At 51.5% G+C, this 26,138-nt stretch overlaps 1 protein-coding gene across 1 annotated transcript; it reads left to right on the top strand.

Moving 5' to 3' along the window:
- The first annotated feature begins 3,499 nt into the window (after window positions 1-3,499).
- On the top strand, window positions 3,500-26,138 carry STK11I (serine/threonine kinase 11 interacting protein). Its single transcript, XM_011740787.3, is given in 25 exon segments — window positions 3,500-3,580; window positions 3,774-3,860; window positions 6,911-7,116; window positions 7,324-7,398; window positions 7,672-7,767; window positions 8,152-8,259; window positions 8,383-8,454; window positions 14,416-14,542; window positions 14,763-14,866; window positions 15,001-15,096; window positions 15,287-15,328; window positions 15,522-15,668; window positions 15,863-15,947; window positions 16,857-17,240; window positions 17,391-17,596; window positions 17,902-18,018; window positions 18,168-18,345; window positions 20,415-20,642; window positions 20,763-20,866; window positions 21,925-22,022; window positions 22,885-23,063; window positions 23,280-23,361; window positions 23,596-23,666; window positions 24,212-24,459; window positions 25,733-26,138. Coding segments are annotated over 24 exon segments (3,264 nt in total). The 5' UTR covers window positions 3,500-3,580; window positions 3,774-3,799; the 3' UTR covers window positions 25,883-26,138.

Here is a 26,138-nt window from a genome sequence, read left to right on the forward strand (position 1 = left end):
ATGCAAACTCATTGATGATAGTATGAAATTATACAATAGCAGCCGTATATGTTATGCTACTTTCCAGCAACATGAATTTTTGAAATGGCATTGCATACCCTTTTTTTTTTTTTTTGAGATGGAGTCTTGCTTTGTCACCGAGGCTGGGGTGCGTGGTGTGATCTCGACTCACTGCAAGCTCTGCCTCCTGGGATCACACCATTCTCCTGCCTCAGCGTCCCGAATAGCTGGGACTACAGGCGCACACCACCATGGCCGGCTAATTTTTTGTATTTTTAGTAGAGAGGGTGTTTCATCGTGTTAGCCAGGATGGTCTCGATCTCCTGACCTCGTGATCCACCCGCCTCAGCCTCCCAAAGTGCTGGGATTACAGGCGGGAGCCACCATGCCCGGCTGCATACCTTTTTAATAAAGATAATTTTTTTTTTTTTTGAGAAGGAGTTTTGCTTTTGTTGCCCAGGCTGGAGTGCAATGGCACCATCTCAGCTCACTGCAACCTCTGCCTCCCGGGTTCAAGTGATTCTCCTGCTTCAGCCTCCAGAGTAGCTGGGATTACAGGAGCCTGCCACCACGCCCAGCTAATTTTTGTACTTTTAGTAAAGACAGGGTTTTACCATGTTGGCCAGGCTGATCTCGAACTCCTAACCTCAAGTCACTCACTTCCTTGTCCTCCCAAAGTGCTGGGATTTCGGGCGTGAGCCACTGTGCCTGGCTGGGTCATTTTTGATGTCCTAAAGTTCTCTTGTTCTCTTCACATAGATCTGGCTTATTTCTCAAAATATTATAAGCATGTATGTGTATTTATATCTAGAATTTATTTTTTGACTGCTATGATGAATGGGAATTTTTTTCCCTTTTAGACTTTGTTTTGTAAACGTTTTGTCTTAGTTGAGGTTCTTATAGTAGCAATTTACAGAAATACATTCAGATTCTTAGGCCTAAAAAAAAAACAAAACAGAAAAAGCGGGGAAGAATTCTCTGGAAGGCAGCCAAGGCCTCCCCTACAGGCCAAGGGTAGAAAGGAGAGTGGGCCTCACAAGGGGGAGGGAAACAAGAACTATTAAGTCTCCTGTTGCTTTCCCTTAGCAGATCTATTTTTCTCTTCCTCTGTAGTTCAGCTTTCTCTGCTTCTGCCTTTGTCCCACTTCCAAGTTTCTGAGAAGCAAAGGGATACAGAGCAAATCTGGCTACAGGGGCTACCCATATAGGTGGAGCAATTCTCAGAAAATAACTATGGGTTGAAAAGGCACGGCTGAAACGGATTTCAAGACACTGCAATGTCAGGGACTTCAAAAGTCAAAAGTATCTGTTTCTTGCCCAAGAGGGGCAGAGTTGGCAGTTACCGTTTGGGAGAATCTGCCCTCCTAAGTTCCAGATGATTAATAAACAGGGACTGACAATCGTCAGGTTATAGGATTAACACGTCAACAAAATATACTGAGCTCTTACTCTGACTTTGTATTTGCATACTAGTTAGCTGTTGCAGGGGCTGAAAAGGTGTGATACCTTTCTTCCTCACCATAAGGGTCAGAGCAGACACTCGTATAACAAAAGATAGGTTAAGAGAAAAACTTAAAATAAACTAAGAAGTTTATTTAATCAAAGTTTTACATGACATAGCCTTCAGAAATGGCTACCCAAACAGCCAGGGAAAACTGTTTCTAATGCTTAGATTCTATGAAGAATGGACAGTCTGGAGTAATGTGGTTGGGCAAAAAGTGTGCCACTTAATAGTAACAGACAGCAGGGGGAAACCCAACATGGCCTTTCTGTGTAGTATTCCTTCCTCCCAGGTATAAGGCAGGATCTCTTCCAAAATGAGGGTCTTAGGGGCCTACTATCAGATAAGGTAGGCCAGATAAGTTCTTTATGGCCAGATTTTTTTTTTTTTTTTTTTAAATGGAGTTTCCCTCTTATTGTCCGGGCTGGAGTGCGATGGCATGATCTTGGCTCACGACAACCTCTTGTCTGCCGGGTTCAAGTGATTCTCCTGCCTCAGACTCCTGAGTAGCTGGGATTACAGGCATGCACCACCACGCCAGGCTAATTTTGTACTTTTAGAAGAGACAGGGTTTTTCCCTGTTGGTCGGGCTGGTCTCCAACTCCCGACCTCAGGTGATCCACCAGCCTCGGCCTCCCAAAGTGCTGGGACTACAGCCACCACGCCTGGCCACAGCCAGCTCTTACATAGAAAGGTGGGGGAAGTTTAGGTTTTATGGCTGGCTTTGCAGGAGAAGGCTTCTAGTTTCTATGACTCATCTTGGGGAAGAGGAATTCTGGTTTCTATGGCTTGCCTTGGGGGAGAAAGGCGGCTGGGAGACAGGAGGGCAGAAGGTCAGGGAGACTGTGCCTGAGGCTTCCAGTATCTTTTCGTTCAAAATAGTCAGCATGCCAAAGCGCCATATTTTGGTGTATTGTTTTTCTGAGCTCCAACACTGCTTCGGATGTATCTCCACTTACTTTATTTAACCTAAAAGGCTTTCCGCTCAGAGCACAAGTAGTATGCCATGAATGCAATTATTTTATTTAACCTAAAAGGCTTTCAGCTCAGAGAACAAGTAGTATGCCATGAATGCAAAATTGTGTGGTTCAAATATTCAAAATATTTGCCATTTCAAGTATTTTGTCTTTAGAAAATAAAATCTTTCAAATTTGGCAACTTGGGATCAAGATGACTATGACCCTATTCCTCCTTTCAACTGGCTTATGATTCATTTTGATTTTCCTCTGTAGAAACGGGGCACTTCATGAAAGAAACTTTCCCTGAAAACCAGGAATTCTGTAAAAGACCTTTTTGCTAATCTAGTTCAGTAGTTGACAATAGCATCTGACGGGGAGCCTGGTGAAAGCTACCATGAGAATTCGGAAGCAGGAAACTTTCGCAGTCCTGGCGCTACTGGTTACTAATTGAACGACCTTCGCAAGTAACCTAGCTTCTGTGAACCTGTTTTCTCATTTTCAAACGCGGTTGAATAACTACTTTTCAACTAGGATGTTATGAAAGGTAATAGGGTAAAGACAAAGGACTAGGTTCGCGTGGAGCCCAGTACTGCTGAAGGAAAGATACACGAGTTTCGAGGGAGACTAAGGAAAAGAAGCAAAGGACCCCAGAGGTGATATCCTTGGTAGCCTCAGCTTTTACACGATCTAAGTCCATCCTACGGCGGACACGCTCTCCTTTCACTGGAAAATGACTGTTTGCTTCGAAATAATTTTTCTCTAACAGAAAGCTCCATTTCTCTAAACTTGGCTTCCCCGCGCAGTTTGCAAACGAGTCAGGGTTTCCTCAATGGCGCGATAGGCTCGCCGAAAGCCAAGCGAGAGTCCCACGCTGCGCAGGGCGGGGGAATAACGGGGGCCCAGATACGGGACACGCAGCCCAGGACGCCACCGCACCCACAACCGCGGAGAGACCGCCCCTCCCGAGCCAGCCCCCGCACCGCCCCTTTTCGATTCGTTTGCATGACCTAGGGCGCGGTTTCCGGCGGCAGAGGCGTGTTTTCCGGTCGTCCCTTGGCTCGATTTTCTTCCGGGGAGGGACTTCCTTTCCATCATTGATAGGCGCCGCGCAGCTGAGCTGGTAGGAGGACCAAACGGGGAGGGTCGGTATGTCTGACCAGGGCTTATGTTCCTCCAAAGGGCGGCCAGGAAGATGCTCTTCCTCGCTCTTCTTTCTCGCCTTTTTCTCTGCACGACGCCTCGGTTTGCGTGGACGCCCTGGGCTTTTGGCACTACCGCCCACCTGAGGCTCTTCCGCTTCCTCTTTCCCCCAGGCTCCGCCCCCTAGCGTCCCGTGGCCATGACGACCGCTCAGCGGGACTCCCTGGTGTGGAAGCTCGCGGGGCTGCTGCGGGAGTCCGGTGAGTGGACTTCCGGTTGAGCTGGGCCTCGGACGGGGTGGGGGTGGTGCCTTCTGGAGACATGCCCTGAGAGTCACGGAGTTACGACTGGTAGGGTCACCAGGTGTCAGAGTTCGATTTCTTTACTATTTCCAGATTTGTTCGCCCTTACAGGGGGCCTTTGCCTGTGATAGCCCAAACCCTAGCCGTCCTTTGAGGCCAAACTCCGGTATCCCTCCCTCCGTGCCTTCTCTGACACTGTCAGAAGGAAGTGATCGTTACCTGACTGAAAGCTCCTCAGGACCAGGGACTGATCTCGATCATAATCATTGTCGTGTAGCAAGGTACTAAGTACAGTAGATGGAAGCACGAGATTTGGAGTCGGACCCACCTGGGTTGGAATATCAACCCTCTTTCAAACTTGCCAAACTGTTTCCTGAGGCTCAGTTTTCCTCACACATTGCCATAATGATTGTACTTAACAGTTGTGGGGATTCGTTGTAATTCATGTATTTAGTACAATGCCTGCAAGTATAGTAACTGCTTACAGTTGGGAGCTATTGTTATTGTAATGACTTCCCTGGTGGTTGGCACTGTGCCTGGGCACAGTGGAGCCACAGTAGTTGTTGAGTACTTGGTTGGCATTAATTGTGGTAGAAAAAGCCTTAGCTTTGAGATCAAATAGGAGAAGTAACTTCCTGCCAATTATATGATCTCAATCAAGATTTTTCACTTTTTTGAACCTCAATTTTCATATCTGTAAGATGGGGTTAACAGTGCTCTTTGGGAGATTCTGAGAAAGTTTGAATGAGATATCAAAGTCATCTGGTACATACTACAGTTAATGTTAGCTGTCCTCCATCACTCCATGCTCCCATTGATGATATCTGTGGAAACTCTCTTTCTAGCAGCTTTCTTTTCTTTGTTTTCTTCTTTTCGAGACAGAGTCTTGCTGTGTCACCTAGGCTGGAGTGCAGTGGCGCAATCTCAGCTCACTGCAACCTCCACCTCCCGGGATCAAGTGATTCTCCTGCCTCAGCCGCCTGAGTAGCTGGGACTACAGGTGTGCACCACCATGACCGGCTAATTTTTGTATTTTTAGTAGACATGGGGTTTCACCATGTTGGCCAGGTTGGTCTTGAACTCCTGACCTCAAGTGATTAACCTGCCTTGGCCTCCCAAAGTGCTAGGATTAAAGTCGTGAGGCACGGCACCTGGCCAGTAGCAGTTTTATTTCCTGGCTTGTATTGATAACTTTGCAAATGTCTTATATCCTTCTCTGGGAGGAGACAACTAGGAGGCCCTTTGAGCGTGGGAAGAGTCCTTGAACCATGTCTGTATCCATCCTCAGTGTCTAGTACATACAGAATCCTTCATGTCAGGTTGTAGGACTTGTTAATTTATTCAGCGATGAATGGTGGGTGTGTGAATGTGTGACTACAAGGAGGTAGCAGGAGAAGAGCTTTGTGGCAGCAGAATAGTTTCGTATCTTGATTGCGTGGCTGCCGGAATTTATATAAACAGCATATAGCTATATATACATATTGTACCAACATCAGTGTTCTGATTTTTTTTTTTTTCTTTTGAGACCGAGTCTCGCTCTGTCACCCAGGCTGGAGTGCAGTGATGTGATCTTGGCTCACTGCAACCCCCGCCTCTCAGGTTCAAGTGATTCTTCTGCCTCAGCCTCACGAGTAGCTGGGACTACAGGCGTGTGCCACCATGCCCTGCTAATGTTTGTATTTTTAGGAGAAACAGGGTTTCAGCATATTGGCCAGGCTGGTCTTGAACTCCGGACCTCATGATCCACCTGCTTTGGCCTCCCAAAGTGCTGGGATTACAGGCGTGAGCCACTGTGCCTGCCCTTTTTTTTTTTTTTTTTTTTTGAGATGGAGTTTAGCTCTGTCACCCAGGCTGGAGTGCAATGGCTCAATCTCAGCTCAGTGCAACCTCTGCCTCCTGGCTTCCAGCTGTTCTCCTGCCTCAGCCCCTCGAGTAGCTGGGATTACAGGTGCGTGTCACCATGCCCAGCTTAGAATATTTGTATTTTTAGTAGAGACGAGGTTAGAGTCCTAGAATAATTTTTTGTATTTTTAGTGGAGATGGGTTTCACCATGTTGGCCAGGTTGGTCCTGAGCTCCTGACCTCAAGTGATTAACCTGCCTTGGCCTCCCAAAGTCCTGGGATTATAGGCCTGGGCCACGGCGCCCAGCTCAGTGTCCTGACTCTGATATTGTACTATAGCTATATAAAATGTAACCGTTAGGGAAAACTGGGTAAAGGATATAGGGGACCTTTCTGTACTGTTTCTGCAACATCTTTTGACTCTATCTATACTTATTATATTTTTTAAGCCAAAAAAAATTCCTTCATGCCTAGCTTGTAGCTGCACTTTTTTAGGTGCAGTGATGAATACCAGGGTGATCAAAAGATGTCCTCAAGGATGAAAGTCTCATTAGAGAGAGCATTTTTAACAGACAGCAGTAACAATGCCTTAGTGCTGTAACGAATAGTTATTCTTTCTATGGCATACTTTTTAGTATTGCTTGAAAGTTTCTACAGATGTGCTTTGCAATCAGAAAATGAAATAAAGATAAGACATCCAATTAACTTTTATGTAATAATGAGTGACTGCAATGTGAAAATTCAGCAGTATTACTTCTTGAGGCAGCTTCCTGGAGGAGGCTGGTCTCAAGCTGGGTGGTGGAAGGGGGTGTTTCAGAACATGAGAGAACTGTGAACCAAGTTGGCTGTATTTCCAGCACTATCAGTAGATGAAGCTCTTTTGAGCAGAAGGTGAAAGAAAATTTGGAAGAGTTGGTTGGAGTTGTGTAGCCAGGCAGTCTCATTAGGCTGAATGAAATCGTAGGACTTTTTTTTTTTTTTTTTTTTTGAAGATGAGGGGAGCCATTGAATGCTTTTGAGCTGTGAAGGAGATAGAAAATTTGATCCTGCAATAGAACATCTACAATATGGATTGGAGTGGGTATATTTTGGCATAGCAGAGTCTTAGAATAAAGGGAAAAATCTTTTCACTGTGTCTTCCCTCCTGTCTGCCCCTCTTTCTGCAGGGGATGTGGTCCTGTCTGGCTGTAGCACCCTGAGCCTGCTCACTCCCACACTGCAACAGCTGAACCATGTATTTGAGCTGCACCTGGGGCCGTGGGGCCCTGGCCAGACAGGCTTTGTGGCTCTGCCCTCCCATCCTGCTGACTCTCCTGTCATCCTTCAGCTTCAGTTTCTCTTCGATGTGCTGCAGAAAACGCTTTCACTCAAGGTTCTGGGTGTGGGGAAGGGGCAGGATGTGCAAGGAGCCCAAGAGAATGATGGAAGTTGGGGGTAGGGTAGGGGTGCGAAAGTCTGCACTGCCAGGATCCAGAGGGTGTCAGAGGTACCAGTGGTTGTGCTAAGAAAGGAATGTTGAGGACAGGGAGATCTGCTGTGCCTCAGTAAATGGAGTTATTTATTTATTTTTTTTCTTCAGCTGGTCCATGTTCCTGGTCCTGGCCCCCCAGGGCCCATCAAGATTTTCCCCTTCAAATCCCTTCGGCACCTGGAGGTATGGGGACACGGGGGGATGTTGGTGCACAGCACCCAACTTGAGGCCGCCCCTGGGGATAGGAAAGAGAAGGGCCTCTTTGGTGAGGAGGCCAGGCCTGAGTATACCCATTGCTCTTCAGTAATGTGATATCCACTGTCTTTCCATTTACTGCTTCCCTAAACCATAGCTGGGCTTTGTGGTCTTCTCCCTCCTCCCAACTAGGAGATATGGGGATGAGGTCTTTGTCTTCTGTGGGGTTCTGCCTTCCTCCCTCCCCTTTCCTTGTCCCAGCTCCGAGGTGTTCCCCTTCACTCTCTGCATGGCCTCCGAGGCATCTACTCCCAGCTGGAGACCCTGATTTGCAGCAGGAGCCTCCAGACATTAGAGGTAAGGAGGGTGAGGGGTGAGCTCAGACGCCTCATCCTGAGAGACGTAGAGGACCGAGCTCTGATATTCTTCCCTCTCTGCAGCTCTCCCTGCCTCCTGCTTCCTGCTAGACAGTGTCCTCCCTCCCTCTCTGTGTTCCCGCAGCACTCAGTACCTGCCCATATATTTACAGTCGTACCTACCGTATTACATTACATATTCTAGTGTCTACCTTCCCACTCTCCCCACAGTGAGTTCTTGGGTCAGGGACCTGGGCTTTAAGCCTGTATCTTCAGATGGAGTTCAGTGTATAAAAAATGAATGAGTGACTGGGTGGTAGAGCTTGGCCTTGGCATGGGGAGGAGGGGGAGAGTGGGGTAATGAAGCACCCATCCGCCCACTCAGGAGCTCCTCTCAGCCTGCGGCGGTGACTTCTGCTCTGCCCTCCCTTGGCTGGCTCTGCTTTCTGCCAACTTCAGCTACAATGCACTGACCGCCTTAGACAGCTCCCTGGTGAGTGCCTTGAGAGGGTTTCGAGGAAGGGCAAGGCCAGGCCTTTGGGGAGGAGGACCAGCTGGTTGACCAGATAGTATTGTAGTGAACATCGATTCTCTGCCTCTTTCCCATCTCTCTCAGCGCCTCTTGTCAGCTCTGCGTTTCTTGAACCTAAGCCACAATCAAGTCCAGGACTGCCAGGGATTCCTGATGGTGAGTATGGGCAGTCTGGCAGCTGGTACACCATGGGTCTTTGATTGCTCTGTTCTCACTCTCTCTCCTTGACTGGCTTTTACTCCCACCTTGCTCTTGCCATGAGGGTGGAGCTGCATTCTGGGAGATAGCACTGCTTAGGCACTAGCATCAGACAAACCAGAGTTCAAATCTCAACTTCTAATACCTGTACAACTTGGAGCAAGTTAGTTACCTCTTGGTTTCTGTACCTGTAAAATAGAAATCACAAGAGTACCTGCTTTTTTTTTTTTTTTTGAGATGGAGTCTTGCTCTGTCACCCAGGTTGGAGTGCAATGGTGCAATATCAGCTCACTGCAACCTCTGCCCCTGGGTTCAAGCAATTCTCTTGCCTCAGCCTCCCAAGTAGCTGGGACTACAGGCACGTGCCGCCACACCTGGCTAATTTTTATATTTTTAGTAGAGACAGGGTTTCATCATGTTGGTCAGGCTGGTCTTGAACTGCTGACCTCAGGTGATTCACCCACCTCGGCCTCCCAAAGTGCTGGGATTACAGGTGTGAGCCACCACGCCTGGCCAAATACCTGCTTGTATAGTATTAAAATGATTGTGAAGAAGTACCCGATGTTACTTAGTCTAGTGCCTAACTCAGAAACTGGCAGCTTTTGTGATCATGACGAAGGACCTTTCTTCTGGGTCCTCCCATCCACCTGTCAGAGATAAAGCCGAACTAGTTAAAGTGGTAAGGACAGATTTTTATCAGTGATAAACTATTGCAGCAGGGAGGAGGGTGCAACGTAAACTGAACGCCACTTTAATTTGTGCAGAGGTGACTGGGCATTTTAAAAGGAGAGCGAGGGAATAGGAAGGGGAACTGTGAGGGTTTGAGCAGAGTAAGGGAAGTGGAAATGTACAAAAAGCAGAAGTGGAGGTTGGACCACATGAAGCCCTTCCGGGTTTGCTAAAAGTTAGGCTTCTACCTTCCCACAAAGACTGGGAGACGGGAGCCCTGTCATCAGGTGTTGGCTGGAACAAATGGGAAATTCTTTTGGCAGCCTTGACTTTTCCCAGGCAGGAACTTAAGGGGGCTAGAGTCGCCATTCTAGGGATGTATCCTTATGTTAGAACTTTGCTGTTTTTGTTAAAGTTTTTTTTTTTTTTTTTTTTTTTTTTTTGAGACGGAGTCTCGCTCTGTCACCCAGGCTGGAGTGCAGTGGCCGGATCTCAGCTCACTGCAAGCTCCGCCTCCCGGGTTCACGCCATTCTCCTGCCTCAGCCTCCCGAGTAGCTGGGACTACAGGCGTCCGCCACCTCGCCCGGCTAGTTTTTTGTATTTTTTAGTAGAGACGGGGTTTCACCGTGTTAACCAGGATGGTCTTGATCTCCCGACCTTGTGATCCGCCTGTCTCGGCCTCCCAAAGTGCTGGGATTACAGGCTTGAGCCACCGCGCCCGGCCTGTTAAAGTTTTTTACTGTGGGGGTTGGAGGAGTCAAAAAAATCCTTTGTGTTGAATTTTGTTGAACTTGTGCTAAACAAGTCTGCAGTTCTTAACAGGCCGAAGTTGAGGCCTAGTCAAAAAGAAGGCCCAGAGGAGCCCAAGTAGGGTTTGATCAAGGTGAGAATCTTTGTCAGTCCCTCCTCTAATTCGAGGAAAGAAGAGACACTCCGCCTTCCCCCGAACAATATAAATCCTTTTCTTCCTTGATCACTTCCTTTTGTTCACTAAAAACCAACTGAGCCATTCGTTGGTACTTGGTAGGAGATGAGTTTTGCTGGATGGTGCGAGTGACCGGGCATTTAATGGTAGACATTTCTATGGAAACAAAAAGGAAAACAAAGATGAATGGTTGAAAGAGACTGTAAATCCATTTTCTGAGTCCAGAGGGCAGCCAGTTGAGATTTCTAGGTGTTGAGCTCTATGTTTCTTTAGCTGGTGGAATGAGGATAGCGGTGGCAACCGATGGCTTTCTTCGTTTGTAGTTTGAATGTTTGTGGTGACGGCATAGACAGTGTTGCAGTCATGCTTATTTCCCTGAACAGAGTCTGGAAGATACAGGAGTGTCAGTGGACTTTCTTTTTTTCTTTTTTTTTTTTATGAGATGGAGTTTTGCTCTTGTTGCCCAGGCTGGAGTGCAATGGCGTGATCTCGGTTCACCGTCACCTCCGCCTCCTGGGTTCAAGCAATTCTCCTGCCTTAGCCTCCCGAGTAGCGCCCACCACCACACCCAGCTAATTTTGTATTTTTACAAATAAAAGTGAAAGATGGGGTTACAAGTAAAGATGGGGTTTCTCCATGTTGGTCAGGCTGGTCTCGAATTCCTGACCTCAGGTAATCTGCCTGCCTTGGCCTTCCAAAGTGTTGGGATTATAGGCGTGAGCCACCGCACCCGGCCTCAGTGGACTTTCTAAGGGGCTCATATCACAGTAGCTCCAGGCATGTAGGTTATCCACACGTGATCTGTAGATGATGTATCTTTTGAAGTTCATATCACCTAGTCCAACTTTAGCTCATAGGGCTTTTGTTAAGATCCTGGGGGAGGCCTGGCGCAGTGGCTTATGCCTGTAATCCCAGCTCTTTGGGAGGCCAAGGTGGGTGGATCGTCTGAGGTTGGGAGTTCGAGACCAGCCTGACGCCAACATGGAGAAACCGCATTTCTACAAAAATGCAAAATTGGCCAGGTATGGTGGTGCATGCCTGTAATCCCAGCTACTTGGGAAGGCTGAGGCAGGAGAATTGCTTGAGCCCGGGGAGCAGAGGTTGCAGTGAGCAGAGGTCACGCCGTTGCACTCCAGCCTGGGCAACGGGAGTGAAACTACGTCTCAAGAAAAAAAAAAAAAGATCCTTGGGGGAAAGGGCAGCTATAAGTCACCTAAAATTCCACTAAGGATCTGGGCACTCAGGTTTTAGTTCTCAGTGATGCCAAGTTGGGAGGAAGAAAATTGGAAATGTTAGTTTATTTCAGCCAAATAATGAAGAAAACGAGAAGAATTGAGACTTTGGTAAGGGCTGATGTGTAGGATAGCAGGACCCATTCCAGTTGACAGGTAGATAATACAACTTCAAAGAAAATGAACAGGACTAGAATCTGGTAACCCATAAGGATGTATTAATAGTTTTTTCATTAAAGCAGATTTCTCTAAGGTCACTCCCCTTTTGATTAAAAACAGTGAAAGTAGGATTATTCTTTTTTACAGAATAAGTCTGATCCTGTTAGATTTGGTCTGCTTATTTACATAAGTGTAGTAAGAAAGGTAATTGACCACAGAGGCCCTTTTTAAGTTTGCTTTCCTGAAACTTTTTATAAGGACTCTCAGACTGGACTTTTAAACCCTCTCGAGGTTAGGAAGCCAAGAACGTGCCATCAGACTTCACGTAGAGTACCTATAGATTTGTGAATTCTTCTCTTCTTAACGTCTCCAAAATATCCTAAGATTCCTGGGCCTGCCAGGATCTAGCCTTTGCCACTAATTTGTAAGTCTGGGAACCCTGTAAGCCAAGTGGCAGGCTGGTTTTTCCAAGAGGGCTTTGTAAGCATTGGCTCCGTGGAGTCAGCTTTCATTCCTTAAAACTGTCTGGCCGTATCTGATTTTATGCATTATTTTAAAACATGACATTCCAGTTATATTTTAAAAGTCCAGTCAAAGCCTCGTTATATAACCAATTTTCCCCATTATGTCCTGTTACAAGGAGGGCTGACCCTACTGAACCTGTGAAAATAACCATATTGCCACGTAAATAAGAATGCCCAATGGGAGTTCCTGAATTCTGGAGGGATCAGGCATGGAGAAAAGATAAATGCTTCATATATATTTTTTATAAAAGTATAATTTACTAAACTGTTTCATGTGTTAGATCACATAAAAGAAAAGGGAAAGAGGTTCCTTATATCCGGAAAATAGGACATTCAAGAACCAACAGTATTTTAAACAAAAGCCATTAAAACTATACTCATTCTTTACCAGTTCATTCAGTTTTATGTAGTCAATTCTTACTGTGCTTGATCTTGGGTTAGCAGTGTTATAAATCCATCAGCTCTTTCATTAGAGTTTTGGAAATTCTGACTTGGTCCAGTGGTATGATATCAAAGTTGTTTAAGCAATACCACCAAAAGCCTTTGCCCTGGAGGACCTAGCATAGTCCTTTTCTATGGGTCTCTGCAGCAGTCTCTTTTTGTTGAAGGTGAGTACTCTGGGCTGTAGCCGATTGTAAGAACTTTTAGGAAGCAGGGTAAAACAGTAACTCTGTGGATGATAAGAGTTAAATGGTCTGTTTCCATGAGTTTTTTTTTTTTTTTTTTAAACCCTCAGTTGATTGCTTTTGAAGGTCTCTGAGTCCCTTGAGACCCCCAGTAGGGGCAGAGGACCTAAATTTTGAGTGACTGTAGGGAGTTGAGGGTCTGGAATATGAAGGGAATGGTCTAGCAGGGTGAGTAGGGGTGAAGAAGGAGGGGACTTGAAGGGGAACCTGTCGGGTTCCTTCAGGAGCTGAAGGAAAGAGGAAAGGTGGGAGAAGGAGGAAAGGGGAGCAGAGGTGATGCGAATAGGGGCTCTTAGAGGAGCCAGACTGGGGAGATCTTAAGTTTCCCAAATAAGCCGTTGAAGTTCCAGATTATCCTTAGTAGAGTGTTGGCGAACAGGAAAGGAAATGGACAGAGTTAGTGCCGTAGTGGTGACATATACTGTGTAGTCAGCAGTGGTTTGAGAAGAGGGTTTCAGTTGACTGTGAAGTCCATGGGAGGAGCAGGATCAAGGAGGGAAAACAGAGAGGACTCAAAACACAGCCATGAAGTACTTTTAGCCCAGGAGTCAGGGAGTGAATTCTTGCTTGAAACAGAGTGAGGAAGAACTTCCAGCCTAGGAGGTGCCTTTCACACAAAGCTTGGGACTCTAACCAAGCTTCGTGAGTGTACTTGGAATCATGAGAGTCAAAAGCTTCCTCACTGTGCTTCAGTGGATGTTTGTCACAGGCACTGGGCTGGGAGTCAGACTCACTGATGAATCCCCATTGATCAGTCAGGAGCGAAGGCAAAGGCATCAAAAGTGTGCAGCTTGGGGTCCCAAGTGAGAGGGCTGGGGGTGTCTGACGATGAATCTGACCCAATTCAAGTCATGACACTAGGTGGCTGTCATGGATAATGCTGGACACTAGATTTTAATCAGTAATAAACAATTGCAGTAGTGAAGAGGGTCGAGTGTAGTCTATTTTTGTGCAGGGGTCACTGGGTATTTTATTTTATTTTATGTATTTTTTCGAGATGGAGTCTTGCTCTGTCACCCAGGCTGGAGTGCAGTGGTGCCTGCGGGTTCAAGTGATTCTCGTGCCTCAGCCCCCCAAGTAGCTGGGATTACAGGCGCGCGCCACCACGCCCAGCTAATTTTTGTATTTTTAGTAGAGATGGGGTTTCACCATGTTGGCCAGGCTAGTCTCGAACTTCTGGCCTCAAGTGATCCGCCCTCTTTGGCCTCCCAGAGTGCTGGGATTACCGGCGTGAGCCACTGCGCCTGGCCGATTGGGCATTTTAAAAGGTGGGGGAGTGGGCAGGGGAATGGTAGGGCCTTGAGCAGAGCTGGGAAAGTGGAAATAAGGTTGGTCCACGTGAAACCCATCTGGGTTTGCTAACTAACTGGCACTTATCAAAATAAGGCCCTTACCCTTTTACAGAGACTGGGAGATGGGGCCCTATCTTTAGGAGCTGGCTGAAACAAATGGGAAATTCTTTTGGCAGCTTTGACTTTTCCCAGGCAGGAACTTAAGGGGGTTGGAGTCACCATGCTCAAGATGTGACCTTGAACTATTAGGAACAGTGCTGGTGTTGTTCAAGTCTTTTAACGTGGGAGTAGGGGTGGATGAAATCCTTTGTGCCGAGCGTGTGCAGTTTTATATAGGCCGAGGTTGAGGCCTAGTCTAGAAGAGATCTCAGAGGACCCTGACTAGAGTTTGGTCAACAAGAGAATCTTTTTCACCCCTGTACCCCTGCCAGGATTTGTGTGAACTCCACCATCTGGACATCTCCTATAATCGCCTGCATTTGGTGCCAAGAATGGGACCCTCAGGGGCTGCTCTGGGGATCCTGATACTGCGAGGCAACGAGCTTCGGAGCCTGCATGGTGAGTGGGGGTGTGTGATGGGGCAAGCACGGAGGGGAAGGGGGAGAGTGAGGTTCGGGCTGGCCTGGGTACCATGTGCCTCTAGAGCCTTGAGAGGGCTTGTGGGGAGTGCAGGGGTGCTCCGGCTGGTCTTTCTGTGCACCCTCCCCGAGTGCATGTACCACACTCACCTGCGTGTACTCATCTGCGTGCCCTTCCTTCCTTCTTGCCCCCATCCCAGGCCTGGAGCAGCTGAGGAATCTGCGGCACCTGGATTTGGCATACAACCTACTAGAAGGACATAGGGAGCTGTCGCCACTGTGGCTGCTGACTGAGCTCCGCAAGGTGAGATGGCAGTGCATCAGGGGCCTGAGAGCCACCCTTGCAGCCACCCCCCTATGCTGGTTTGGTCAGTGCCTTCTTCACACAGGGAGGGCCAGGCCCCAGGCCCTCCTCATTCTCCGCTTCCTGCCCTTCAGCTCTACCTGGAGGGGAACCCTCTTTGGTTCCACCCTGCGCACCGAGTGGCCACTGCCCAGTACTTGTCACCTCGGGCCAGGGAGGCTGCTACTGGCGTGAGTGATCGTCCTATGTCCACTCTGCTTCCTCTTTCCTGCCCAGTCCTCCCCTACCTTGCACCGTCTTGCCATCCCTGGGTGAGGGGCCGAGGACCTGGACCCTGCTTACTGTGTTGTCAATACCTGGAACTCAGCAGGATGGACCCCACCACATACTCCCTTCCCCACCCTTTTTGTCTTTGCTCAGTTCCTTCTCGATGGCAAGGTCTTGTTGCTGACAGATTCTCAGGTCGGTGTGGTCAGGGGGCGAGGACTGTTGGGGAAGACATGAAGGGAGGGCCCTGGGGAGAGAACACAGGGCTGGCTGGTGACAGGGTCTTCCTGGTCAGTGGAAAGTAGGGTCCTGCCTTTTGGCTGGCTTGGGCAAGGCAGAGGTGCTCCCAGTCTCCATCCTTTCTCTCCTTCCTGTTGTCAAATACCAGACTCACACATCCTTGGGGCTCAGCCCCACGGGCCCACCTTTGCCCTGGCCAGTGGGGAGTACTCCTGAAACCTCAGGTGGCCCTGACCTGAGTGACAGCCTCTCCTCGGGGGGTGTTTTGGCCCAGGCCCCACTTCATAAGGTTAAGGTAAGCAGCGTCCTCCGCTGCCTCATGCCTGGGGTGGGGTGTCTCTCTGGGGACTCTGGGCTGCAGTGGGCAGGGAATGGTAGGAACTGTGCTTGCACGTGGTCGGGGTTTCTTTGATAGGTTGGATGGCCAGCCGTGGATGGCAGGGCTGGAGGCTTGGCTTTCACAGAACTTCTTCCCTCCACTAACCTCAGAGCCGAGTCCGTGTAAGGCGGGCAAGCATCTCTGAACCCAGTGATACGGACCCGGAGCCCCGAACTCTGAAACCCTCTCCAGCTGGTAAGTCAGCTTCACCCCACTAACTCTCTCGTCCACGTCCAGCTCACTCTGATTTTTAAGTTACGGTGAAGGTGTGCTGGAAGAAATGTTATTTTTTGTTGGTAGAGTATTATAGAGGGCTTCTTAGTCTTTCTTCTTTTCTTTTAGTTTAGAGAAAGGAGAAGACTGCTTCTGGGAGCATTTTGAAAACTTTTTGAGGAACATTAATTTTGTGGGGTGTCAAGAGATCATGTAGGCCAGGTGCAGTGGCTTACATCGGTAATCCCAGCACTTTGGGAGGCCGAGGTGGGAGGATTGCCTGAGCCCAGGAGTTTGAGACCAGCTTGGGCAACACAGAGAGACGCCCATTTCTCCAAAAAAATTTTTAAATTAGCCTGACATGGTGGTGTGCACCTGTAGTCCTATCTGCTTGGGAAGCTGAGGCAGGAGGATCGCTAGAGCCTGATAGTTCAAGGTTTCAGTGAGATGTGATTGTGCCACTGCACTGTAACCTGGTGACCGAATAAGACCCCATCTCTTAAAAAAACTAAAACCCAAAACCAAAAGAAAATATATATGTGTATATATATATATATAAAATAATAGGATTGTGGCCAGAGAAGTTTGGGAAATGTGAGGTTGAAGAGAAATAGATGTGTTCGCTGCAGGCCGTCTCAGGACCTTTAGGATGCTGTCATGCATGCTGAGTCTCCAGAAGCAGCATAGGATGCGTAGCTTGGATTGCACTTGACCACAGTGTTCCATAGGACACACTTCAGTACATGCCGCGGAGGGGACACCTGTAGCCTCCCCTGCCCCTGTCCCCATACACAGTCCATTGCCCCCTCATTGCTGAGGAGCACTATTGAAGGATTTGGGGCCATCTGTGTGGGGTGGGCTTGCTCAGCTCTGGGTTCCCCTCCTGCCCAGGATGGTTTGTGCAGCAGCACCGGGAGCTGGAGCTCATGAGCAGCTTCCGGGAACGGTTTGGCCGCAACTGGCTGCAGTACAGGAGTCACCTGGAGGCCTCTGGAAACCCTCTGCCGGCCACCCCCACCTCTCCTGCCCCCAGCACACCTCTAGCCAGCTCCCAGGGCCCTGACACTACACCCAGACCTCCACCCCTGCAGGAGGAAGCCAGAGGCCCCCGGGAGTCACCACAAAAAATGTCAGAGGAGGTCAGGGCAGAGCCACAGGAGGAGGAGGAGGAGAAGGAAAGGGAGGAGGAGGAGAAGGAGGGGGAGATGGTGGAACAGGGAGAAGAGGAGGCAGGAGAGGAGGAAGAAGAGGAGCAGGACCAGAAGGAAGTGGAAGGTGAGCCCTCTGTGGGCTGGGGCGAGCTGGGGCCAGCGGCCGTTGGGATGTTTGTGCGTGGTGGGGCCTGGTGGGTGGAGGGCCAGTGCGGGGGAGGGCGGCGTGTGGGTACTTTCCCTCCCTGCAGGGCTTCTCTCGGTCTCTCCACAGCGGAGCTCTGTCGCCCCATGTTGGTGTGTCCCCTGGAGGGGCCTGAGGGCATGCGGGGCAGGGAATGCTTTCTCAGGGTCACTTCTGCCCACCTGTTTGAGGTGGAACTCTAAGCAGCTCGCACCCTGGAGCGACTGGAGCTCCAGAGTCTGGAGGCTGCTGAGATAGAGCCGGAGGCCCCGGCCCAGAGATCACCTGGGCCCACGGTGAGTTGGGGGCGGCAGGGCACTGAAGGAGCCAGCTATGGGCACATGGCTGTTGTGTGCCCTGCACTGGGCTGGGCATTTCCCACAGTCTCTCCTTGGCACTAGGAGTCGAGGAGGGGAGCCTCAGAGGTTGCAAGCGCTTGGGAGGCTGGGCTGAGGAGCAGGGATTCCATGCTCGAGCTTGGACGTCAGCACAGGCCTTTAACAGGCTCCAGAGCTCCTGCCGTCCTCCACGCTCTCAGCATCCCTCATCCCTCTGATCACCGCTCCTGCTGATTTTCACCCAGTCCCCCTCTTCTGCGCAGGGCTCAGATCTGCTCCCTGGAGCCCCCGTCCTCAGTCTGCGCTTCTCCTACATCTGCCCTGACCGGCAGTTGCGTCGCTATTTGGTGCTGGAGCCTGATGCCCACGCAGCTGTCCAGGTGATGGGGCCTAGAGTAGGGGCCCAGGAGGCTGTGGGGATTAAGAGAGCCAGAGGGGAGCGGCAGCAGGCCTGAGGGCCAGGGGCCTGTGAGAGGTGTCCCTCTGGGGTCCGCCTGCTCACAGCTGCCTGTGATCCACCCTCTGTCAGGAGCTGCTTGCTGTGTTGACCCCAGTCACCAATGTGGCTCGGGAACAGCTTGGGGAGGCCAGGGACCTCCTGCTGGGTAGATTCCAGTGTCTACGCTGTGGCCATGAGTTCAAGCCAGAGGAGCCCAGGCTGGGATTGGACAGTGAGGAAGGCTGGAGGCCTCTGTTCCAAAAGACAGGTATAAGGCCTGCCCTTGGCCTCTCTGCCCACACGCCTCCCCTGTTGCAGGGAAAGTGGCTCTGTGTAGGGGAGTGTGAAGGGGGAGCCCCAGGGAGAAGGGGCTAGAGTGGAGACCAGTTGTTCTGCCTGGAGGAAAAAGAAAACCGCCTGCCTGCTGCATTTACAAAAAGGAAAACAGAAAAAAAGAAGAAACTATATCCTGCTTTTTTTTTTTTTTTTTTTTCTTTTAACTCTAAAAGTCAGGAAATGCAATCTCTGTAACTGTGCTTGAACTCATTATTTTTTCATAACTTGAAACCTTGTTTGTGTTGGGTTTTTTTTTGGCTGATATTTCAGACACTACATAAAACCTGACGAGCCCTCACGCAGTATTGGATGGTGGTGCTGCACCTGCCAGCAAGTGTAGCTGTTGAGTGACATGCTCGGGGAGTTGGCTTGGTTTGTCCTTCCCGGCTGACCTTGGAAGCTACATAATGTCCTGTGGCATTTCTTCATGCGCTAATCCTTAAAACAAGAATTGTTTCCATTGTAGACCAGTCAGAAAGTACTATCTTTGAAGAAGACATTGAAGAAGAAATAAATATTCTTGATAACAGCTATGTGGAAATGCCAGAATTTTATTAGCCAGTTTTCTCTTCTTGGCGGCAGCTGGAGCAGGGGTTTACATTTTATTCAGAAAATGGAGCCCTGCTCTGTTCCCCACTGTGAACTAGCCTGGGCATGCAGCCTTAGCGACACAGTGCAAACAAACACAGCCGCCAGCCCCTCCCGGACCCTGGCTCTACACCATGAGTCGCTGTGGACTCGGGAGCCTCTTCCATGATGGTGTTATTAATGAACGCTACTGTGGGCTCTGTTCTCCTTTCATTTTTTTTTTTTTTTTGAGACGGAGTCTCGCTCTGTCACCCAGGCTGGAGTGCAGTGGCGCGACTGCGGTTCACTGCAAGCTCCGCCTCCTGGGTTCACGCCATTCTCCTGCCTCAGCCTCCCGAGTAGCTGGGACTACAGGCGCCCGCCACCACGCCCAGCTAATTTTTTGCATTTTTAGTAGAGACGGAGTTTCACGGTGTTAGCCAGGATGGTCTCAATCTCCTGACCTCGTGATCCGCCCGCCTCCCAAAGTGCTGGGATTACAGGCATGTGCCACCGTGCCTGGCCAACTGTTCTTTCATTTGCACCTCAGTTACCTCCTCTGAACAAAGAAGGGAATGAACTCACCTCATGGTGCTGTTACGCTATTTAAATGTGACAGTAAGGCACCAAGCAGAGGGCCTGGCACAACACAAAGGTCCCCTGTAAATGGTAGCTGCTGCCGTTGCCCCAAGCTATATGGTCCTGGGCAGCGTGTGTAAAGGATTTAATCTTTTCTTTACTCGTTGCAAAATGGGATAGGGAGAGTTTCTCTGGTAATGAAATGTGATCATACTGGCATGGGAGCTAGCACACGCCCAGCACAGTGCAGCTGCTCAGAGTGCTGCGTCTCTCATTGCTGATCCGTGTCCTGATTCCTTCCCGGCTTCCTGACACTAAGGATGAGTATAAGATAGACTCTATGGTCATCCCTAATTTATAGATGAGGAACCAGGTTCATAGAGCTTAGATGACTTGCCCATGATTACAGAGCCATTAATTGATGGAGCCTAGAATTGGACCCAAATATGGCAAGAGAGTTCTCTCTGTCTTTCGAGACCTGTTGATTTTGGTCTTTCAGACGTTGCTAGGAGAGCCCTGAAGTAACTTGATCAGCCCAAGTCTGTAGGAGGGCGTAAGAGCAGGGCCTGGTTGTGTTTGACCCAGTCAGAGAGGGCCTAGAGTTAGAAGGTAGAGTGCACTTTGAGGAGGTTGTGGGCCAGGGTTAGCTCATCCCTCCCTGGGTTGGGGAGTGATCAGTCGGCAGCTGTACTGGGAGAGAGGGAGCTGGTGGGCTGGGGCGCGGTGGTTGTGTTTGAAGCTGGAGACTTGGGCTCAGGGAAGACCTGAGAGTGGGAAAGGAACATCAAGAGCATGGTGGGAGTTGTGGCACTTTGTGGGGGAGGCTCACGGGGACCGTGTCCATCTTCCCTCCAGAATCTCCTGCTGTGTGTCCTAATTGTGGTAGTGACCACGTGGTTCTCCTGACTGTGTCCGGGGGAACCCCCAACAGGGAGCAGAAACAGGGAGAGCAGTCTCTGGCTCCCTCTCCGTCTGCCAGCCCTGTCTGCCCTCCTGGCCATGGTGACCACCATGACAGGGCCAAGAACAGCCCACCTCAGGCACTGAGCACCCGTGACCACAGTAGTTGGAGCCTCAGTCCCCGTGAGTATAGGCAAAACAAGACATAGATGGGTTTGGGGAAGGGAAGGGACACTGATGGGGAGGTGGAGATGGAGCCCAGGGGCTGCCACGGGCAGGCTGATGTCCCCTCATGGCCCTCAGCCCCTGAGCGCTGCGGCCTCCGCTCTGTGGACCACCGACTCCGGCTCTTCCTGGATGTTGAGGTGCTCAGCGAGGCCCAGGAGGAGTTCCAGTGCTGCCTCAAGGTCTGTGCTCCCTGACACTGCCCATGCCCCCAGCTGGCCAGGGTGCCCACTCGTTTCCATCATAGCCAACTGAGTCAGATCACTCTGGAGTCACCTGATGCTGGCTTCTGGTTTCAACCCCAGCAGCTGCTTGCTGTGTGGCCGTGGACCCATTCCTTGGCATTTGAGTCCCAGTTGTTGCCCATCTGCAATGGAGATAGCCATGCCTCCCTGACACACTGGAGTGCATCAGAGGTCGTGTTGAAGCTGCCCAGCCCCTGGCACTCATCAGTGGGGCCTTCTAGTAGTATTATAAACCCATGATGTTATTAGGCCTTTGTTGTGCACCTTTTGTGCTAGACACTGAGGATCTACAGATCCATCTTGCCCTTGATCTTACAGTCTGGTGTGAGAAGTTCACAATGATTGTGCAATATGCAAGTGCTGTAATCGGGCTAAGGCCCTAGAAGGGGTATCTAGTCCAGCTTGAGTGGGTCAAGGAGTCTTCCTGGGAGGTGATGTCTAAGCTAAGTCTTGAAGGATAAGGAGTAGGGAGGAAAAGAATGTATTAGGTAAAGGAAGCAGCAAATGCATGGAGGCCCGAGACTGTCACCGGTAGGGGGAGCTGCCCAGGATGAAGGCATCTGGATGTGCAGGGTGAGGGGCAGGGGTCCCGAGAGGACTCTGGGGGGCTGGCAGGGGCCAGGTCAGGAGCTGCCTCCTGTGTCCGCCAAGGAGTTTGGACTTGGTCTTGAGGGCCACCGGGAGCCACTGAAGGATTTGAAATGGGGCAGTGATGGTCAGTTTTGTGCCTTAGAACAGTTAGTCTGGTGGAGCGTGGAGCGGGTGAGGTGACAGGCAGGGAAGCCAGCTGCCGACACTCTGAGCGAGCAGGGGCTGCAAGGCAGAGAGCGATGGTGGATGAAGAGGCTGTTGAGTGTCAGGGAAGCTCCATAGACTGCTGGGTGGGCAGTGGGAAGGTCAGGCCGAGGGTGCTGTCACCAGGAACTCGGCTTTCAGTCTGGCCCCACCTCCCCAGACCTCCCATCAGGTGTCTCACCAACTTCCTCTTCCCCCAGGTGCCAGTGGCATTGGCAGGCCACACCGGGGAGTTCATGTGCCTTGTGGTTGTGTCTGACCACAGGCTGTACCTGTTGAAGGTGACTGGGGAGATGCGGTGAGTGAGGGGGGAGATGCGGTGAGCGAGGGGGGAGATGGGGCAAGTGAAGGGGGAGATGGGGCGAGCGAGGGGGGGAGATGGGGCGAGCGAGGGGGGGAGATGGGGCGAGCGAGGCGGGGAGATGGGGCGAGTGAGGCAGGGAGATGGGGCGAGCGAGGGGGTAGATGGGGCCAGCGGGGGGAGATGGGGTGAGTGAGGGGGGGAGATGGGGTGAGGGGGAAGATGGGGTGAGTGGAGGGGGAGATGGGATAAGCGAGGTGGGCGATGGTGTGAATGAGGGGGAGATGGGGTGTGCAAGGCAGGGAGATGGGGTGTGCAAGGCGGGGAGATGGGGTGATGAGCAAGGTGGGGAGATGGGGTGATGAGTGAGGGGGGAGATGGGGTGAGCAAGGCGGGGAGATGGGGTGAGTGAGGGGGGAGATGGGGTGAGTGAGGGGGGAGATGGGGTGATGAGCGAGGTGGGGAGATGGGGTGATGAGTGAGGGGGGAGATGGGGTGAGTGTAGGGGGAAATGGGGTGATGAGCGAGGTGGGGAGATGGGGTGATGAGTGAGGGGGGAGATGGGGTGTGCAAGGCGGGGAGATGGGGTGATGAGCGAGGCGGGGAGATGGGGTGATGAGCGAGGCGGGGAGATGGGGTGAATGAGGGGGAGATGGGGTGAGTGAGGGGGAGATGGGGTGAGTGGGGGGGAGATGGGGTGATGAGTGAGGGGGAGATGGGGTGAGTGACGGGGGAGATGGAAATGCGGTAAGTGCATGGGGGTGATGCAGTGAGTGAGGCGGGTGCAGCCAGGGCAGGGCTTTCCTGGGACTCTCACTCCACCCTCACTTTTCTCCATCGCTCTGTCCTCTCTCCACAGTGAGCCTCCAGCTAGCTGGCTGCAGCTGACCCTGGCCGTTCCCCTGCAAGATCTGAGTGGCATAGAGCTGGGCCTGGCAGGCCAGAGCCTGCAGCTGGAGTGGGCAGCTGGGGCGGGCCGCTGTGTGCTGCTGCCCCGAGATGCCAGGCGTTGCCGGGCCTTCCTAGAGGAGCTTCTTGGTGAGGGGGGAAGGGAAGGCAGGAGGGTGGGCAGGGTCCTGGGGCCGAGCTCCCCACCTGGTGCTCAGTAGCGGAGACAGAGAGGGAACAGGACTTGTCCCTTGTAGAAGTTTCTCAAATCCAGAAATGTGGAGAACAGAAAGGGATTGAGAGGTGGTGAGTTTAGGCTGGAGGAGAGCAGAGCCTTCTAAAGTTCCCTGGCCTGGCTCTGTCTAGATGTCTTGCAGTCTCTGCCCCCTGCCTGGAGGAACTGTGTCAGTGCCACAGAGGAGGAGGTCACCCCCCAGCACCGGCTCTGGTGAGTCGATAGGAGGCAGAGGCTGGGGTTGCTGCTCAATCCTCTTTTTCACAGAGCACCAGACATGGCCCTGTGCTGAGTAGGTCCTGGGCAGCCACCTGTCCTCATGCCATGCCCCCCATGGGCCCCTAACGCCTCCTCCCAATGCCCTGCAAGTCTTTCTTCCCACTCCCCTCCCTCCAAGTCCTTCCCACCCCCTAGCGGATCTTCCTGTGCCTGCCATGTTCCCCCTAGGCCATTGCTGGAAAAAGACTCATCCTTGGAGGCTCCCCAGTTCTTCTACCTTCGGGCGTTCCTGGTGGAAGGTGAGGCCTCTGTGCTGCTGATGCTTCCCTGGTCTCTGTACCCCACCTTGTCACAGGCACTGGCCCACGCCCAGCACCCGTACAGTGCCTTCGTAGCCACTGACAGTTCCTGGAACCTGGGCTTCCTCTCACTGGAGAGCATAGCCAAGTAACAGCCTCAGTGTGCCCTGACTCTCTAGGCGGAGTCAGGAGGCCCCCAGGATCCTCAGTTACCCAGAGCCTTTGCTCTCAGGCCCGGGCTTTCTATGAAGTGGAGCAGCGTGGCTGAGTCGGCCCTGCCTCATCAGTCAGAGAGGGCGAGGGCGGAGCCTTGTTTCTGTGTAGGGTGGGTGTGGGACAGTGGAGGGTGGTAGGCCTCAGAGGTGTTCCAGACTAGAGATGCCTGGAGCTTGGGAAAGGGAGGGTCTTGGCCCCAGGGGCACAGGCTGCTTTGTGACCCACCTGAGTGTGGTTCACGCCTCTTCTCCCCAGCAGCACTGGGACGCTGGCCCCAGGAATCTGGGCCCCTCCATGACCTTCCACTCTGGGTGCCTCTTTCCCTACAGGCCCTTCCACCTGCCTTGTATCCCTGTTGCTGACTCCGTCCACCCTGTTCCTGTTAGAGGAGGACGCTGCAGGGCCCCTGGCAGAGCCCCCACCTCCAGTAGCATCTGGCGAAGCCTCTGAGAAGGTGCCTCCCTCCGGGCCGGGCCCTGTTGTGCGTGTCAGGGAGCAGCAGCCACTCAGCAGCCTGAGCTCCGTTTTGCTCTACCGCTCAGCCCCTGAGGACTTGCGGCTGCTCTTCTACGATGAGGTGTGTGTGTGTATGTCCAGTGAGAGAGGGAGGGAGGGGAGATGGCGAGCACAGGTTGGGGCCATGAGGGCAGGGTGGGGAATGGGTCTCGGAACCCTGGGCATTGGCGGCAAGATGGCACTTACAGATGAGAGAACACCATCCTGGCTAACACGGTGAAACCCGGTCTCTACTAAAAATACAAAAAATGATTCAGGCGTGGTGGTGCGTGCCTGTAGTCCCAGCTACTTGGAGGCTGAGGCAGGAGAATGGCGTGAACCCAGGAGGCGGAGCTTGCAGTGAGCCGAGATGGTGCCACTGCACTCCAGTCTGGGCGACAAAGCGAGACTCTGTCTCAAAAAAAAAAAAACCCAAAAAAACCCCAAAAAACCAAAAAACAGATGAGAGAACTGGTGTTGGAGGAACTGGGGGACTCTGGGCTTGGATGAGCACCAAGTCAGAGAGGGAGGCAGCTGTAGGTAGGGGAGACACCTGGACTGGGAGCCCAGCCATTTATTAGCCGTGAGGCTTTCTTTCTTTTTCTTTTTTTGAGGCAGAGTCTCACTCTGTCACCCAGGCTGGAGTGCAGTGGGGCGATCTCAGCTCACTGCAAGCTCCGCCTCCTGGGTTTATGCCATTCTCCTGCCTCAGCCTCCCGAGTAGCTGGGACTACAGGCGCCCGCCACCTCGCCCGGCTAATTTTTTTTGTATTTTTTAGTGGAGACGGGGTTTCACCGTGTTAGCCAGGATGGTCTCGATCTCCTGACCTCGTGATCCACCCGCCTCGGCCTCCCAAAGTGCTGGGATTACAGGCATGAATCACCGCGCCCAGCCAGCTGTGAGGCTTTCAGTGAGGTTTCCGGCAGCTTTGAGTTGGCAGGATTGGGCCGGTTGTATGCCAGCCGTTTGGCCTTTGTGACCACCACCTGGGGAGATACTGTTACTGGTCCTATTTACAGATGAGGAAGCTGAGGCTTGGGGCTGTTAACCAGTTTGCCCAGGCCAAAGTGGTGGAGCCAGGAATTGAATCCACAGTTCCCTGAAATTGTGTCCGCATCTTCTGTACAACAGGGAAGATGAAGGAGACAGGTCCTCTGGAGGCTTTCAGTAAATGTTGACTGGATTCTGTTTACAAAGCTCAGTCAGGATCTTTTATGTGGAGTGACACGGGCCTGGGGGAGGGGTGAGGCACTGAGCCAAGGTGGAGACAGTGAGGCCTTCCCGGAGACCTCCCCTGGGCTCACCCTGATGTGGTCCCCATGAGCCTCGCCTTGCTAACTGCTCGCTCTGCCAGGTGTCCCGGCTGGAGAGCTTCTGGGCACTCCGTGTAGTGTGTCAGGAGCAGCTGACAGCCCTGCTTGCCTGGATCCGGGAACCGTGGGAGGAGCTGTTTTCCATCGGACTCCGGACTGTGATCCAAGAGGCGCTGGCCCTTGACCGATGAGGGTCCCACGCCGACCTTGGCCCTGACCTCAGGAGCCACACTGTAGACATTCCCTCTGCTGGTCTCTGGGTCTGGCTTCCAGGCTCTGGCTGTGGACTTCTTCAGCCTCTGGGTACTAGCCAGTGAGGCACCAAATGACCCAGGGCTTAAGGGAGAGGCGAGAGAATGATCTGGCCTCAGGGGACAGGCCACGTGGTCAGGAGGAATATTTTTCCTGCACTTTTTCTCAGGTATCAATAAAGTTGTTTCCAACTCA

The sequence above is a fragment of the Macaca nemestrina genome, chromosome 11 (genome assembly GCF_043159975.1).
Source record: "Macaca nemestrina isolate mMacNem1 chromosome 11, mMacNem.hap1, whole genome shotgun sequence".
Taxonomy (NCBI): domain Eukaryota; kingdom Metazoa; phylum Chordata; class Mammalia; order Primates; family Cercopithecidae; genus Macaca; species Macaca nemestrina.